The sequence below is a fragment of the Euprymna scolopes genome, chromosome 39 (genome assembly GCF_053919585.1).
Source record: "Euprymna scolopes isolate OS-2025 chromosome 39, ASM5391958v1, whole genome shotgun sequence".
NCBI lineage: Eukaryota > Metazoa > Mollusca > Cephalopoda > Sepiida > Sepiolidae > Euprymna > Euprymna scolopes.
The window spans coordinates 31,229,222-31,246,976 of record NC_136520.1 but is presented as its reverse complement, the minus strand read 5'-3'; the positions used below and the strand labels follow the sequence as shown (position 1 = coordinate 31,246,976).

The 17,755-nt window shown below is 32.8% G+C and overlaps 1 protein-coding gene across 2 annotated transcripts in view; it reads right to left on the bottom strand.

The window, feature by feature from the left end:
• Nucleotides 1–653: 653 nt before the first annotated feature.
• LOC145263706 (tubulin alpha chain-like) overlaps nt 654–17,755 on the bottom strand; it is an 81,582-nt gene continuing 64,480 nt past the window's right edge. For both annotated transcript variants that reach the window (XM_080120658.1, XM_080120657.1), the window contains exons 2-3: nt 7,780–8,002; nt 654–1,866 (exon numbers count right to left, since the gene is read on the bottom strand). In XM_080120658.1, coding sequence (XP_079976784.1) covers nt 737–1,866; nt 7,780–7,900 — 1,251 coding nt within the window. In that variant the 5' untranslated portion in view covers nt 7,901–8,002 and the 3' untranslated portion in view covers nt 654–736. The remainder of the gene's footprint in view (nt 1,867–7,779; nt 8,003–17,755) is intronic.

Here is a 17,755-nt window from a genome sequence, read left to right as displayed (position 1 = left end):
AATAAAGTATAAAAATATATTTAGGGCAGTTACTCTGCCAGCATGGAGCACATATGTTTCTATGTAGCTTAAATGCAATATATATATTACTGTCATTGGATACTTTACCTTTCACCAGACTATCCATTAACGTGAAATCACCTTTTTCTTCACCATATTCCCTCTGCTTCACTTTTTGTTATCAAGTAAGATCTTTGACTTACTTGCAGTTTCATCAAATACTTTTGTATGCAAAATCCGACCCCGCATTTTGCTAATTCCTACCCTCTGATGAAAAGGAAAGTATTTCTTCGAAACTCCACAGATTAAGGACTATCCACTTATTAAGTGTTACCTTTTCAGATTAAATATGTTTTTAACTCTTTTTCAAAGTGTTTTTTAACATGTTTTATTAACTATTTGCTCTTATATATATGGCTCGGCTTGTTTTCTGAGTACTTAAAGAAATTTGGTTCTGATGCTATTTGAAAATGTTGCATTATATGACTTAAATAAACATCACTTTGAAACAACTGTAAACAACTTTAATACATTTCTGGTATATTCTTCATTTGGAATATGATTTGAAAATCATATAAATCTTCACAAACACAGATGTGTGTGTGTGTGTGTGTTCGCATGCATGTGTGTATAAATAAATACAAAAATACAAGTACTTTTAAATTAATTTATTCATCATTAATTCGACTTCAGGTTTTCTTGATGTAAAAAACTTTCAAAATGATTTTTCAGAAGTTTAATACTCTTCACCTTCTTCCTCTTCTTCAGCTTCGACTGAATCAATGCCAACCTCTTCATAATCTTTCTCCAAGGCAGCCAAATCTTCACGTGCCTCAGAGAATTCACCTTCCTCCATACCTTCTCCCACATACCAGTGGACGAAAGCACGCTTGGCATACATAAGATCAAATTTATGATCAAGACGAGCCCAGGCCTCGGCAATGGCCGTGGTGTTGCTCAACATGCACACGGCACGTTGTACCTTGGCCAAATCACCACCAGGCACAACGGTTGGCGGCTGATAATTGATGCCAACCTTAAAACCGGTTGGGCACCAGTCGACAAATTGGATTGTGCGCTTTGTCTTGATGGTTGCAATTGCAGCATTGACATCCTTCGGTACTACATCACCACGATACAACATACAGCAGGCCATGTACTTTCCATGACGCGGGTCACATTTTACCATCTGATTAGAAGGCTCGAAACAAGCGTTTGTGACCTCAGAGACTGTAAGCTGCTCGTGGTAAGCTTTTTCAGTAGAAATAATAGGTGCATAAGTAGCCAGTGGAAAGTGAATACGTGGGTAAGGTACCAAATTGGTCTGAAACTCAGTCAGATCCACATTAAGGGCCCCGTCAAATCTCAGAGAAGCTGTGATGGAGCTAACAACCTGAGCAATGAGACGATTCAAGTTTGTGTAGGTTGGACGTTCAATATCGAGATTTCTTCTGCAAATGTCATAGATGGCTTCATTGTCGACCATAAAAGCGCAGTCGGAATGCTCAAGTGTGGTGTGGGTAGTCAGAATTGAATTGTAAGGTTCGACCACAGCCGTTGACACCTGGGGTGCTGGGTAAATAGAGAATTCAAGTTTGGATTTCTTTCCATAATCAACGCTAAGACGTTCCATCAAAAGTGAAGTGAATCCGGATCCGGTTCCACCTCCGAAACTGTGGAAAAGTAAAAATCCTTGAAGGCCTGTGCATTGGTCAGCAAGCTTGCGGATACGGTCAAGGACCAAATCAACAATCTCTTTCCCAATTGTGTAATGACCTCGAGCGTAGTTATTGGCGGCATCTTCCTTCCCAGTGATGAGTTGTTCAGGATGGAACAGCTGTCGATAAGCACCAGTGCGGACTTCATCTGAAAGACAAAAAGGTTTCAGTTATTTTATAAAAATAAAAGCTGAAATACCGATTTGTAACAGTTATACAAATAAGATCTATTTCTTTTGAACTAACATGTAATCTATTGTGCATGGTGATTGGTATATGGTTCAGTTGGACAACACAGGCATGTTCAGACTTGCATAGTGATACATGGGTGATTAGAACACTTGGTGCATACATTGTGCTTAGAAAAACAAAATAAAAAACAGACAAAACTAATCAATAAAAAAACAGACAAAACTAATCAATAAAAAAACAGACAAAACTAATCAATAAAAACAGACAAAACTAATCAATAAAAAAACAGACAAAACTAATCAATAAAAAAACAGACAAAACTAATCAATAAAAAAACAGACAAAACTAATCAATAAAAAAACAGACAAAACTAATCAATAAAAAAACAGACAAAACTAATCAATAAAAAAACAGACAAAACTAATCAATAAAAACAGACAAAACTAATCAATAAAAAAACAGACAAAACTAATCAATAAAAAAACAGACAAAACCAATCAATAAAAAACAGACAAAACTAATCAATAAAAAAACAGACAAAACTAATCAATAAAAACAGACAAAACTAATCAATAAAAAAACAGACAAAACTAATCAATAAAAAAACAGACAAAACTAATCAATAAAAAACAGACAAAACTAATCAATAAAAAACAGACAAAACTAATTAATAAAAAAACAGACAAAACTAATCAATAAAAAAACAGACAAAACCAATCAATAAGAAAACAGACAAAACTAATCAATAAGAAAACAGACAAAACTAATCAATAAAAAAAACAGACAAAACTAATCAATAAAAAAACAGACAAAACTAATCAATAAAAAACAGACAAAACCAATCAATAAAAAAAACAGACAAAACTAATCAATAAAAAAACAGACAAAACTAATCAATAAAAAAACAGACAAAACTAATCAATAAAAAAACACAAAACTAATCAATAAAAAAACAGACAAAACTAATCAATAAAAAACAGACAAAACCAATCAATAAAAAAACAGACAAAACTAATCAATAAAAAAACAGACAAAACTAATCAATAAAAAAAACAGACAAAACTAATCAATAAAAAAACAGACAAAACTAATCAATAAAAAAACAGACAAAACCAATCAATAAAAAAACAGACAAAACTAATCAATAAAAAAACAGACAAAACCAATCAATAAAAAAAACAGACAAAACCAATCAATAAAAAAACAGACAAAACTAATCAATAAAAAAAACAGACAAAACTAATCAATAAAAAAACAGACAAAACTAATCAATAAAAAAAACAGACAAAACCAATCAATAAAAAAAACAGACAAAACCAATCAATAAAAAAACAGACAAAACTAATCAATAAAAAAAAACAGACAAAACTAATCAATAAAAAAACAGACAAAACTAATCAATAAGAAAACAGACAAAACTAATCAATAAAAAAAACAGACAAAACTAATCAATAAAAAAACAGACAAAACTAATCAATAAAAAAACAGACAAAACTAATCAATAAAAAAACAGACAAAACCAATCAATAAAAAAACAGACAAAACTAATCAATAAAAAAACAGACAAAACCAATCAATAAAAAAACAGACAAAACTAATCAATAAAAAACAGACAAAATCAATCAATAAAAAAACAGACAAAACTAATCAATAAAAAAACAGACAAAACTAAGCCTCTAAAAACTCTGATTAAAGAAGGAACAGGCCGATTTTGACTAAAGTTAACGCAGCTTAACATCATACGTTCATTTTAGAAGTTTTATCATTGCACAAACAAAAAATCAACAGTATGTTCTTTGATAAGGCAGAGGCGTGTTCGAAATGAATGTTTCTGTTTAGAGCACAATTGAACCTTGATACTTTACTTTTGCATTTTAAACTTTGCCATCATATAAAAATAATTTTATAAAATCAATATTAGGTTCTCTACAGTGCAATGTAGACTACAAAGTATTGTGGACTAAGTCACTTCGAGGAGGTATGTGAAGCTTTCTCTTGGTGCACCACAGTGGGTCCCCAACTAACAGTCAATCTATTTGATTAAAAACAATGGGTGATTTCACCAAGCTGGTGGAGGAAGACCCCAAAAAACATAAAAGGAATTAATAAAGAGGGATAAATAAAGACTTGACCAGAGATAAGTTAATTTGGAAGCCAATTTCTAAAAGCTGTCCAACACATGTCAGCAGGTAAAATGGACATTGAACAAAACATTGATAAAAGAATGGATTAGAATCCTTGTATTACAGTTTAGATTGCACGGCCAATTGGCAGGCATTAAGCCAAATATAGAGATAGTCACTTAGCTTCAACCAATGAAAATGCTCTTTGACTCCCCCACTCCTTCTCTGGGCTATATATTAAGAAAAAAAAAAAAAACTGTCTGAAGGAACAGTTACTAATTAATTATGTGCCAATGTCAAGGTCGAATCACCAGTGTTAGTTGAAATGTGCGCCGGTCACCGCCAGGCGGTGGCGTCTGCTACAGGGTATCTATTCTTTACTTGATCCTAATATTTTAACTACAAAATTGATTTGCTTATCTAACTATAAATTAATTATACTTAAGCTCATATTTTGTTTCAGTAATTAGTAACTGTCCATTAAGATTTGACAAACAATAACAAGCAAATTTTATGTCTACACATTTATGAGCAATAAAATTTCCAGTAATTCTAGCAAGGTTTCGTAGTCGAATGGTATGGCCACCAGACAATGAGTAACTGTGATCACAGTTTGTAATTTTGCCAAAATTAATTTAGCCATACTGAAGAGCTGTAAATGACAAAACGTACGTCCATGGATAAGTATTTTATATAGATATATATTTCACAATTTCCCATGTCATCCCATACTGATGATTGCGTAAATTTCCCATGCCATCCCATACTGATGATTGCATAAGAATGAAATACTAGTGTCTGTTGGATAAAGAAATTAAGTCATAAAAATGTACCTGAAAAACTGTTGCGTTGAGAAAATAAATTATAGTACAAATAACTTAAAAATATATATTTTAACTTTATTCTTGCTCTATATTGCATCAAGCTCATTACACAATCTCCTACCAAAAACACTCCGCCCTTCACAGATCCATATATATATATATACATATATATATATACATATATATATATATATATATATATATATATATATATATATATATATCTCACAGATCTAATATATATATATATATATATATATATATATATATATATATATATATATATATATATATCACAGATCCAACATATACTAATATATCACAGATCCAACATATACTAATATATCACAGATCCAACATATACTAATATATCACAGATCCAACATATACTAATATATATATATATATATATATATATATGAACAAATGATTAATAAAACATGTTAAAAAAAACATCTTGAAAAAGAGTTAAAAACATATTTAATTTTAAAAAAGAAGCACAAGATAAGTGGATAGTCCTTAATCCGCGGTGTTTTATTTATATATATATATATCAATCACAGATCCAACATATATATATATATATATATATATATATATATATATATATATATATATATAAGCGAGATAAGACACAGATTAAAAATTCGATGAAAAATCCTGATAGATATTACTAGAGGTAAATACTTTCAGGGTGATCTTAGCCAAAAAGGAAAAGCTCAATATTTAAGAATAGAGCAATATATAAGTTTAGTGGTTAAATTTAAATTCTGAAAATAAAAATATGGACACATATATTCGAGTTAAGAATTTATTGTTTGACGAAAGGAATATATTGGTTAAAAACATTATATTAATATAACCCCTTCTATATATTCCTTTTGCCAAACAATAAATTTTTAACTCGAATATATGTGTCATATTTTGATTTTCAGAATTTAAATTTAACCACTAAACTAATATAATTTTGTCATCCACATACAGTACTATTTCGTTGTATCACAATTCATCAGTGTGGCTAGACATACACCTTTCCCCAGCCGTGGATCGAACCTACAACCGTCACATTGACAGTCGGCAGCTCTCACCATCAGTCCACGAATCAGTGCCGTAAATATTTCTCCTCGAGTGTGTATTAAATCTCCACCCACCTGTTGCAGACAGTGCTCTAACCATCAGCTTGTTTACAATCAAATTAATAGTGGGCTTCGCTTAATTGCTTGAATATGCGTTGGGTGAAAATATATTTACAAAGTGCTCAACCCAAAGAGGGGGGGGGGCTTTAATTGTCATCCACATACAGTACTGTTTCATTGTATCACAACTCATCAGTGCGGCTAGACATACACCTTTCCCCAGCCGTGGATCGAACCTACAACCGTCGCATTGACAGTCTGCAGCTCTCATCATCAGGCCACGAATCAGTGCCGTAAATATTTCTCATCGAGTATGTATTAAATCCACACCTGCTTGTTGCAACAGTGCTCTAACCATCAGCTTGTTTACAAACAAATTAATAGTGGGCTTTGCTTAATAGCTTATATATATATATATATATATATATATATATATATATATATATATATATATGACTGAGTTTGAATCTGATTACCAGCAAGAATTGTTACTCTACACTGATAATTGCATAAGCATGAAACACTAGTGTCTGTCGGTATAAATGAATAATTATTATTTACTTATAATTATCAAGCCGCTTTTAGAATGCTTAAGAATGGGCACTATCTGCAGAATTATAACCAAGGCAGTTTACTAGCGTCTATGCAATGTTCACGACTTTTGCTCGTGTGAACACTCTAGATTGTCATTGAATTCAGTGTTTAATAGTTCTTAATTCCCTTCTTTCCGGTGACAGTTGTTTGAGGTAGAGGCTTGACAGATGGAGCAAAATGCGATTTTGTGGTTGGGTTCGAATCTCATGACTGGCAGGAATTGTTACCCTACACTGTTGATTGCGTAAGCATGAAACACTAGTGTCTGTAGGTATAAATGAATAATTATTATTTAATTATATATATGTATAAGACATATAGAAACAAGAAAAACTGGTAATGAAAATAAAATTGAATAAATTGCAATATTTATTGATCCATCAAAACTTCAAACAAGGAATTATAATAATGAAAAATCCTTAACACATGGATTTTCAAAGATAAGCTCTTAGTAGAGAAACATTAATCTATATTATAAATCTCACCTGTCTGTTTAAATGTATGTATGTATGTATGTCTAAAACTTTTGACAGAGATGACAGATTTTCATGAGATCAGTATCGTTTTGAAGCTTGACCCTTCGAACGACAAATATTGAAAAATTGGTTAAAAATATTAATTCCTTCACTCTCAACTGGGCACTTTTCTACAGGGAGGGGTCGTTTTCTTTGCAGATATTTTCGAAAGTCATCCCTCTTTTTGATTGACTAGCCTTAATTTAAATCTTCGTTACTTCCGGTTTGGCATTTTTTTAACGTTCTTTTCCTCCTTCGAAGTATGGATTCGAGCCTGCCTGACTATTATCACTTTTTTTTTTTTTTTTTTGCTCAGCACACACCTTTAAACACCCGGGCATAAGTAATAAATATTTTAAGATAATATTTATCCTTATAATTGTAGTTATTTATTTATTTATTTTTTTAGACAGTGGTCACCACTTATCAAGGCCCGGAAGCCACTCAGGGATAAGGGTTATTGCAAGTACAGTACGTTAGTGTAGAGTTTATATGTATAACATCAATTTCATGCACTTAGCCTGACGATTTCCTAGTTTTTTTTTTAAATCATATTTTTTGTATCTTCCAATGGCTCTGCTCTTACCAAACAGAAACATATGGACTCCACTACTAGGCTTCAAACTAAAGATGTAATTTTATATTATCAATGAAAATACTTAAAGATGACAACTTACCAACGACTGTTGGTTCAAGATCAACAAAGACCGCCCTGGGAACATGTTTGCCTGCTCCAGTTTCCCTGAAGAATGTATTAAAAGAATCGTCACCACCAGGCATCAGTATATCTGTTGGCATCTGACCGTTGGGCTGTATGCCGTGTTCCAGACAGTACAACTCCCAACAGGCGTTTCCAATCTGGACACCAGCCTGGCCAACATGGATACTGATGCATTCACGCTGAAATATACAAAAAAGATAATTAAATAGGTTTTATAAAATAAAAGTAAAAAAAAAAGATATCCTAAATTAAAATAAGTAATATGATTAATAATAGATATTCTGAAATCCTATTTTACATTTCAGTTTAAGATTCAAAATGTATTTCAAAGGATTTCCGAGTTTGATAAAAACACTCTCCGAGTTCGGCAGAAAGATTCTCCGAGTTCAGCAGACGATTCTCAGAGTTCAGCAGAAAGATTCCCCAAATAATACGAAACAAGTGCTATTTCAAAGTTATGCGTAATGGACAAAATAAATGCTATTTCCAAAAATATTACTTCAAACATAATTGTAATAGAACTAATATTCCAGTTTCTGTCTGTTTATTAACAATCGAAGATAATATTAGATTTGGATTGATTTTCGGGTTATTTAATGCCAAATCCATTAATTTTGGAAAAGCAGTTCTATGCTTCAAGTTATTTATATCTTCAAATATTTATTCATGGTGTTTAGTTTGGTTGAGTTTCACAAAAAAATTGTTTTGATTTTGGCTTTGAAGAACAGGAGTAAGTTTTGCTAGGGAAAGGAAAAAAAAACCCATCAATGTTTATTGTATTTAAGTCAGAGAAGCCAATATCTTCAGACAGTATGATTTAGTAGCAGCAAATATAGGAAGTATCACAAACCGGCTAGCTTAGTGTGCAAAAAATGGGTAAATATAGTGGAATTTCCTTCAATTTATATTTATTTTTGGGGTTATTTTGATAAAATTTAGATGTGAACAAAATTTAATCTTTTCTCTTTATAAATGTACAATTTTTCTCTTGTGTCATTGATAGTCCCCCACCCCAAGTTAAGTTATTTCCAGTCACTGACGATTTATTTTTTAATACTGATGCTTTCATCAGTATTTCATATATATATATATATATATATATATATATATATATATATATATATATATATATATATATATATATATATATAATGACTACTTCATTTAATCACATAAATTAATATACGAAAGTATAATTTTATGCATAAACTAAGTATTTACTTCAATAGTGCTCAATACATAGGTAGATCTAGGTAGTAAGTTAGAATGGCATATCTATATATCTATAAAAGTGAAAGTGTCTGTCTGTCTGTGTATCTGTGTGTGTACATTTCCCTACGCAATAACTGTCAATTTTAAGTCTACAGACTCGAAATTTGATATACAGGGTACTGAGATTTGGGAAAATTGATATGATCAGTTTTCGACCAGAAATTTGGTGATTAAGGGGTCAAAGATCAACGATTTGATCTTTGAGAACTCTACCAAACTCCTCCGACAATTTTGGGTCTAAACACTTGAAATTTTAGATATAGGTTCATTGGAAATGGATCTAACTTAATAACTTGATTCGAGCCCAAAACAATAAATTTTAAGGAGTCATAATAGGAGTCAAAGTTAAAAAAATTAACCACTTTTTTTTTTTTTTTGCTCAACATACATCTCCAAATACCTGGCCAATGTCGGGCACCCATGCTAGTAAATATATATATATATATGACAGGCTTGCTGCAAATGAGAAACATTAAACTTGTAGCGCAATCACACAAGAAATTGGAAATGTGTGCAATTTTCAGGTTGACCATCCAGAATTTGATTTGTTCACTTGAAAAAATAATTGTTCTACAGATATGAGGTTCCCTGCTGTGATTATGATCCACCCTAGGGTCTTCCAAATGTAACATGAAACTAGTAAAGCAGTAATTTTTGTTATGTGCATAAATAAGGTTGACCATTATCTCAAGTGGTCTTTTTTGGTTGGTTCCAATGATATATATAATCTAGCAAATGGGCAGGGGTAATTAGTTGGTTCTTTGGGCATCAGCATGGTCAAGTTGAGGTTTGTGTGCCTCTCAGAAAGCGAGAGAGAAAAAGAGAGGCCATTGAACTAGGAGCTAATGAATTATTTTCAGTTAGACTGTGTTTTGATTTGGTCAGGCTAAGAATTCTCATTGGCAGTCTGTTTAGAAGAGGAAAAACGAGTATCATTGTGACCTCCAAAAACATAAAACTTTGTTTCTTGTGCAGTGTCGGAGTTTGTGAGCAGAATGTTCATTTTTAAAAGACTATCACAATAGCACCAGCTTCACTAATTACTAGTGTTGAGACGATTAATAGGAATCAGAATTTAAAAAAAAAAAAAACAAACAAAAAAAAAACAGAACTTTTTAGGTTATCAAAATTGGTATTGGAAAAATTTTGTGCCTATTTTTAGATGCCCAAAACGATCCTTTTTATTAGTTTTATTTCTTTGTATTTGTTTAAAACTTAATTTTCCATGGCTCGTATTAATGATGAAATGATATTTTTTTTTCTTATTTTTACCACAGGAATCACCACTTATCAAGGCCCGAAGGCCACTCGAGGATAAGGGTTAATGGGTATACATTTGTCAATGTGATTATAACATAGTAAACATAAGTAGTGGGAATTTTGTAAATTGGATTACTTAGGGGGACGGTTCATCAAGAACGTGTTTACATTGGACTTGAAGACAATCAGATTGTAGTCAGCTGGAAAGCAGGCAATCGGAAGAGAGTTCCATAGGCATGCAAGAAAGAAGATTTGTTCATGGAATCTACATTTAGGTTTAGGCACAGATAAAGAATGTGGGAAATTATTGATAGTGGTTTTGGCTAGATGAGTGTTTTTCGTGAAAGTTTGGCAAGCTGAGCATTTGCCATAAAAACTAAAATCTGGAGGTCACACCCATGAGTGTATTTTTACATTTATGAAAATATATGCATATTAGCAGGCTGCCCGGCATTACCTGGTTGTAAAATACGCTATGATATTTTGATTAATGCAGATTTCGTAATTATTATATTATATTGGACCCAATATATAATAATAATGTAAAAAGTTACCACAAAAATGACTCATGCGCCACCACCAAGAATTGAAACCAAAACGTTTAGCTTACGATTTACTTTTTCCTTTGACGTTAATGCCTGAACTATGAAGACATGTTTGCTGCAAGGCTAAAAATTAAAACATGAACCAACAGTTATTACGTTACGCATGCATATGTAATGCTGTCATTCGACCTTGACCTGGCAAATTCCATTTTTTTTAATTTTCACTTTTGCACCGATTTTCCTCGGCTAAAACCCAAATATAAAGTTTTGTATAGGTTCGAATACCCTATATATTAAGTTTCATGTCTAAAGACCAAAAACTGACAGAAGAGTTTGGTAGGAAACATTTAAAAAAAATATATATATATATGCATACAGAAATATATATAGAAAGAGTTTTTTGTTTCCTATAAACTTTTTATGCAACTATTATGCAAGTATAAATCATGTAGACAATCTGCATGAATATAATTACATGTAATAGTTAACTAAAGATGATCATCCCATAAGAAAACTGAAAAAACTAATAGGGAATTAATTAAAATGAATGTTTAAAAAAATATGCAAATTAGCTAGATCGTTTGTCAAATGAAGGCAATTCCATAATCCATATATAACAAAGTTGTATTTTCTTTTTAAATAAATAGTAAAAAAGAGTTTTTAATATGAATATTAATACACAAAAAAAAAATAACAAATGTATAGGAGTATAGATATAACATGGTTACCCCCCCCCCAAAAAAAAAAACAAAACATCTTTATATATAAAAATTTATAAAGAACCAGAATTGGAATCAGTAATTGTCTCAGAGTTTGGGGAAAATATTGAAATCGTCCCATCACTATTAATTATTCTTTTCCTTCATAAGATTCTTTTGTTTTGGATATTTATTTTTTTGTCCAGATGTAAACATGTACTATGCAGTTGCAGGTTTAGTGAAATGCATATGAATAACAGACTTCCTACAAGTGAGAGATGTTTGGCTAAGAGAAAAAAAAAGCTACACAAGAAATTGAAAATATTTCTGATTTTGGATTTGATTACCCAGAATTTGATTTCTCTTTGAAGAAAAGTTTCTCTTTAAACCGGAGTTCATACTGAGAGTTAAAACTCCCAAAAAGTAATGGGTTTTCAGATAAAGAAGTTCCCTATTGTGGTTATGACCGAACAAAGGACTTCCAAATTTAATGGTTGTCTAGAAACGAAACCTCTAGGCAGTAGTGGTCAGTTTCTGGGTGGTCAGATGGGATGACTGAGAAAAAGATAGGACATCTGGGATTTCCAGTCAAAAGTATCTATATTCAAATAGGTGAACAGGGGAGGCTAGTAAAAGATGCCCCTCCCCCTCTCCCGGGAGTGGGGTGTCATACTGTCAGTTTTGGTTTTCTGAGGTCTAACAGTCAGTTGGTTTTCAGTGGCCCTCGGCAGCAGATGCTCTGTGTTCACCTGAACTTATATTTGGATTTGTTCCGATTAAGAATTCTCATTCACAAGTTAGTTATACAGTAGAGGAAAACCTTTGTAATCATCAGAAGTAGAAAACTTTTTTATTTTAATTGTTTACTGCAAATAATGACTGTGACTCTCTGGGTATTGGATTTTTTGATATTCACAGATAAGGCTGGATATTATCTCAAATAGTTAGTTTCTGGGTAGTCGAATGAGATGATTGAGAAAAAAAAAACCAAAAAAAAAAAAAAACCCGGACATTTAGGATTTCCAGTCGAAAGTGCATATTTCAGCAGACGGGCACGGAAGGTCAGTGTGAGGTTGTTTTTTCTGGAGGTCTGACAGTCAGTTGGGTTCTAACATAGCACGGATGCATGCAAAATGACGTCATCAGTAGAGAAAAATAAAGACTTTAAAAAGATCATGTTAGAGATGGAAATAATGTGAATGATGCTCGAAAAGACACTAATGTGAGAGACATCATAGCGGTAACGAGAAAATGAGGTAATAAATGTTGTTGTACAACAAAAAAAAATGCAACTTTAAGTTCTTTTATATTCTTGATCTCTCCTGAGCTTGAGGTTTACAGGATCTGTGTGTCTCTCAGAATGATGGGCAATTAGGCTCTTGAACTTAGTGGTCAGGGTGAGACTTATTTGCAGATCGTTGTTCAAAGAACGAGTACTTTTGTAACTTACAAAAAATTAATCTCGGTCACATGTTTTAAATTGGCGTGTTGGTTTTATTTGGAGGGTCAATTCTTCCGTTGCAGCACTGACTAAAACAACAAAGCTAACACTGCAAGTGAACAATCACAGCCTGAGCAGTGAACGTACACAGAGCTCATCCACACTAGCATTAGGAATGTTAGTTCCTTCTTTAATGCCTTATTCTATGATATGGTCAGACTATCCATAACATAAAACGCAACTTAAGATGATAAAACAAAATTTAAAAAAAAATGAAATTTAAAATAATAAAATGAAATTTAAAATAATAAAATAAAATAAAATTTAATGATGAAATAAAATTTAAGATTATAAAATAAAATTTAAACAGATAAAATTTAACATGATGAAACAAAATTTAAAATGATGAAACTAAATTTAAAATGCTAAAATAAAATAAATTTTGATATGATGAAATAACATTTTAAAATGATAAAATAAAATTTAAACCGTTAAAATTTAACATGATCAACCAGAGTTTAAAATGAAACTAAATTTAAAATGATGAAATAAAATCTAAAATGATACAATGAAATTTAAAATAATAAAATAAAATAAATTTTCATATGATGAAATAAAATAAATTTTAATATGATGAAATAAAATTTAAGTATAATAAATGTTGGACTATTCGTTTTACTCTTGGACCGTATTAACATATGCTGTAGCTGATCCAAAAACCATAGTCTCCCTAGTAAATCCCCTCGCAAGTCTTCGGTGCCCTAGGCGGTCCTATTTATGATCTTAAACTGTATTTGGTGGTGACAACTCAATCTGGAAAGTGTAGCATCATTCTTTAATTATTATCCTTCCTAGGTCCACTTCAATGTTAAGTCGAAATACTTAAGTGGAAGGTTAAGGGTCCCATCTATGGGACATTTAAAAAATCTATTGTTTACAGACCACTTTTTACAAATTATACTCCTGGCCAGTGTGAGTTGAGGATATTGCATTGCATGGAGAGAAATGATATGAGAATGATGCGTTGAATGTGTAATGCGAGTCTTAAAAACAGGCTCAGATCTGATGACCTCAGAGGAAGATTAAGTGTGGACAGTATAAGGAGATTTGTGCAGGTTTTTTTTTTTTTTTCACACAGGCATCACTACATTATCAAGGCCAAGAGGCCACTCGAGTATAAGGGTTAAAGAGTGTACAGTAGAAATTGGACAATATAGTAATCATTAGTAATGGAAATTCGGTAAATTTGTTAACTTATATGGAACGGCTCATCAAGAACTTGTTTACGTTAGACTTGAAGACAACCATATTGTACTCAGTCGGAAAGCAGGAAAACGGAAGACAATTCCATAGGCGTGCAGTTCTAAGAAAGAAGCTTTGTTCATGGAATCTATGTTTAGGTTTAGGCACAGATAAAGAGTGGGGGGAATTATTGATAGTGTTTTCAGCTAGACGAGTGTTTCTTGTGAAAGTTTGGTGAGGGGGGACCATAGACTGAAGCTCAGTTGAACACTTTCCATGAAAATAACGATACATCAGAGACAAACTCGCAACATCTCTTCTGTGAGATAGAGGTTGTAGGTTGTATAGTAGGTACTTGACTGAGTTCAAACACTTGATACCCCCATAAAACATTCACAGCAAGAACTCGCCTGACCTTAATTGCAGGAGAGAAATTTCCTTTTCCTTTCTCTTTATTAAAAACCAAAAGAAACCTCTATGAATAAAGGATACCACGAGCCTGCTGCCCAATCGATTTCTAGTGGGGCCGGTTATCTCAATATTCTACAAGAATCTATCCCTTAGTGATACAAGCACCAAGTGAAGATTGTTTCAGCAATCTGCTCCACTATTTAGCATGATCATCTTAAAGCCAGTTGTTAAGCTGTCCCCTTTGGATAATTCAATTCCTCTTAAGTAATATGTGTTACTGTAAATGTTTTTGCTGTCCTGTTTATTATTTATTTATTACTATTATTATTAAACGTTTCTGTTTCTAATCGTTCTACTTTTACTTGTTACTATCTTTTTACGATCGCTTTTACTTTTACGGGTCTGTGTGTTTATCACCGTTCTTACATATACAGGTGTATGTGTGTATGCTCTTACGTATGTTACATGCAGTTCACTGTTATATGTGTGTGTGTGTGTGCTCTTATCCTTACACCGTTTCTTGCCTTGAAAATCTTCGAGACGTGTACGTGCCATGTATAATGCGTACATACCTGGTTGCCTTGGCCAGCGGATGATATCTTCTGGTCGCTGGTCTGCCATCTCGTTGGGAAGTGGTCACTGCACACAGATGCATCGATAAACAACAAGATGGATTTGAAGCTTCAATCTTTTATTTCAAGGCAAGCCTATCATCTCGGACCCTGATTGTCGGGAGAGACCTGAAATCTCCGATCTGCTTCCTCTGCTGCCTAAACCACTCTCTCCCATGTGGTTGTCAACCAGAAGCCTACAACCACAATTCCCGTGTCACCCTTAATTTCCGGTGCATTCTCTTTAGGTTGATACCTGTCAAACCTAACCTTTTGTGACCCTGCCAACTCGCTGATGGAAAATGAAAATATACTTACATAACTTTCTATTTCTAATATAGCAATTAAGCTGGGATTCCCAATACGACATATGCTCGAATGGTTTTTGGCTTTGATAAACGGTGAACACTTTAGTAACAATAAAAATATCAATTGCACAATGATTATGTTTTGGTAAAACCATCACTTTGTCATTGATATATAGGGAATAAAAGAACAACATGAGAAAAAGTGAAAAGAATGATTTTGAGAGAAAGAGGGATGAACAAAGACCTGGGCAGAGATAGTTTAGTTTAGAAGTAAACTTCTAAAAGCCGTTCAACATATGCCAGCATGTAAAACCGATGTTATGATGAAAATGATGATGAGGATAATGATGACAGTTCATCATCATAGCCTCCATTCAATCTCCAGAGACAGTGGATACTCCTGTAATGGTGGCTGTCATGTAATTGTAAAGCAGAGGTTACACAATCTCCAACCACACCATTCGAGTGGGCACTGCCTGATTCCAGTGGCAAGGAGCAGTTCCAGACGACTGGAAATAATAATAATAATAAGTGGAAAGCACATACAGCACCTGGTATTCAAAATAGTCACCTATTTTAGTACTGACCAGGCTCAAGCTTGCTTAACTTTGGTGATCTAACAAGAACCGGTGTGTCAATGTGGTTATGCCGAGGACTAGAAGACAAATTAATCTACAAACCATTTGTATGTGATATGAAAAGAGAGAGATAGAGTAGTATGAAAAGATTATATATATATATATATGAGCAAACAGTTAATAAAATATGTTAAAAACACTTTGAAATGAGTTAAAAACATTTAATCTGAAAAGGAAACACTTGATAAGTGGATAGTCCTTAATCCGCAGAGTTTCAAATAAATATTTTCCTTCTCATCAGAGGGTAGGAATTAGCAAAATGCGGGATCGGATTTTGCATGCAGAAGTATTTGATGAAGCAACAAGTAAGTCAAAGAACTTACTTGAAAACAAAAAAAGTGAAGCAGAGGGAATATAGTGAAGAAAAAGGTGATTACACATGAATCTGGTGGAAAATAAAAAATCCAGTGATGGTAAAATCCAAATGTAAAACTTCAAGAAAGTTAAAAGAATTTCCATTATATATATATATATATATATATATATATATATATATATATATATATATATATATATATATATATAGAGAGAGAGAGAGAGAGAGAGAGAGAGAGAGAGAGAGACAGACAGACATATATATATATATATATATATATATATATATATATATATATATATGGAGAGAGAAAGATATATATGGAAAGAGAGATATGGAGACAGAGAAAGAGATATGGAGAGAGAGAGAGAGAGAGAGAGAGAGAGAGAGAGAGAAAGAGGAGTGAAGAAAAGGAAAAAATGAGAGAGAGAAAGAGAGAACATTTTCTCTCATAAAGTTCCAACATCCTCCTAATCTCCTGAACACGAGCCAAATTTAAAAAATAAATAGAAAAGATAAAAACATCTAAGCAAATTATGTACCAAAAAACATTAGAACTAAAGCTGTTTCTTGTTTTCTTTTAAATAATTGCAGAATATCCATGCCCCACCCCTGCTAGTTGCCCCCCCCCAAAAAAAAACAGCAATACAAATCAAAAGTAAAAAAAAATCCAATATTGAAGTAGGGGCGAGGATAGTCTCCTCCCCACTACACACAGACTGCAGATTCCTATGGAATCAACTCTTAACAGTTCATTCATTACTTTAGTGTGTGTGTGTGCGGGTGGTGGGGAGTCACTTTCCATATTTCTTGTAGAAAAAGCTACCTACCCAAAATAGGCAAAAAAGCTATGAGTCAACCCATAGAATAACCTACCCCTAAAACATTTATTAGTCAGCCTTTTACAAAACTGGTAAACACGAGCATCTCTTAGAGCTGTTGCCATCGGCGACAGACTGGGATGAAAGGCTAATTATTATGCATAAAACGAAATGGAAGATCACCTTTGTTATTAAAAGTTAGCAAGCCCTGCCTCCATAGTTACCAAGCGGTTGCGGATCAGGAGAGAGAGGGGGCTGTACAAATGGTTAAACTAAACTGTCTGTCTGCTTGGGTATCTTGATTGAACTAGGTAACTCCACAAAATTATACTTTAACAATCGCGACAATCGGTAAACAAGACCGTGTTC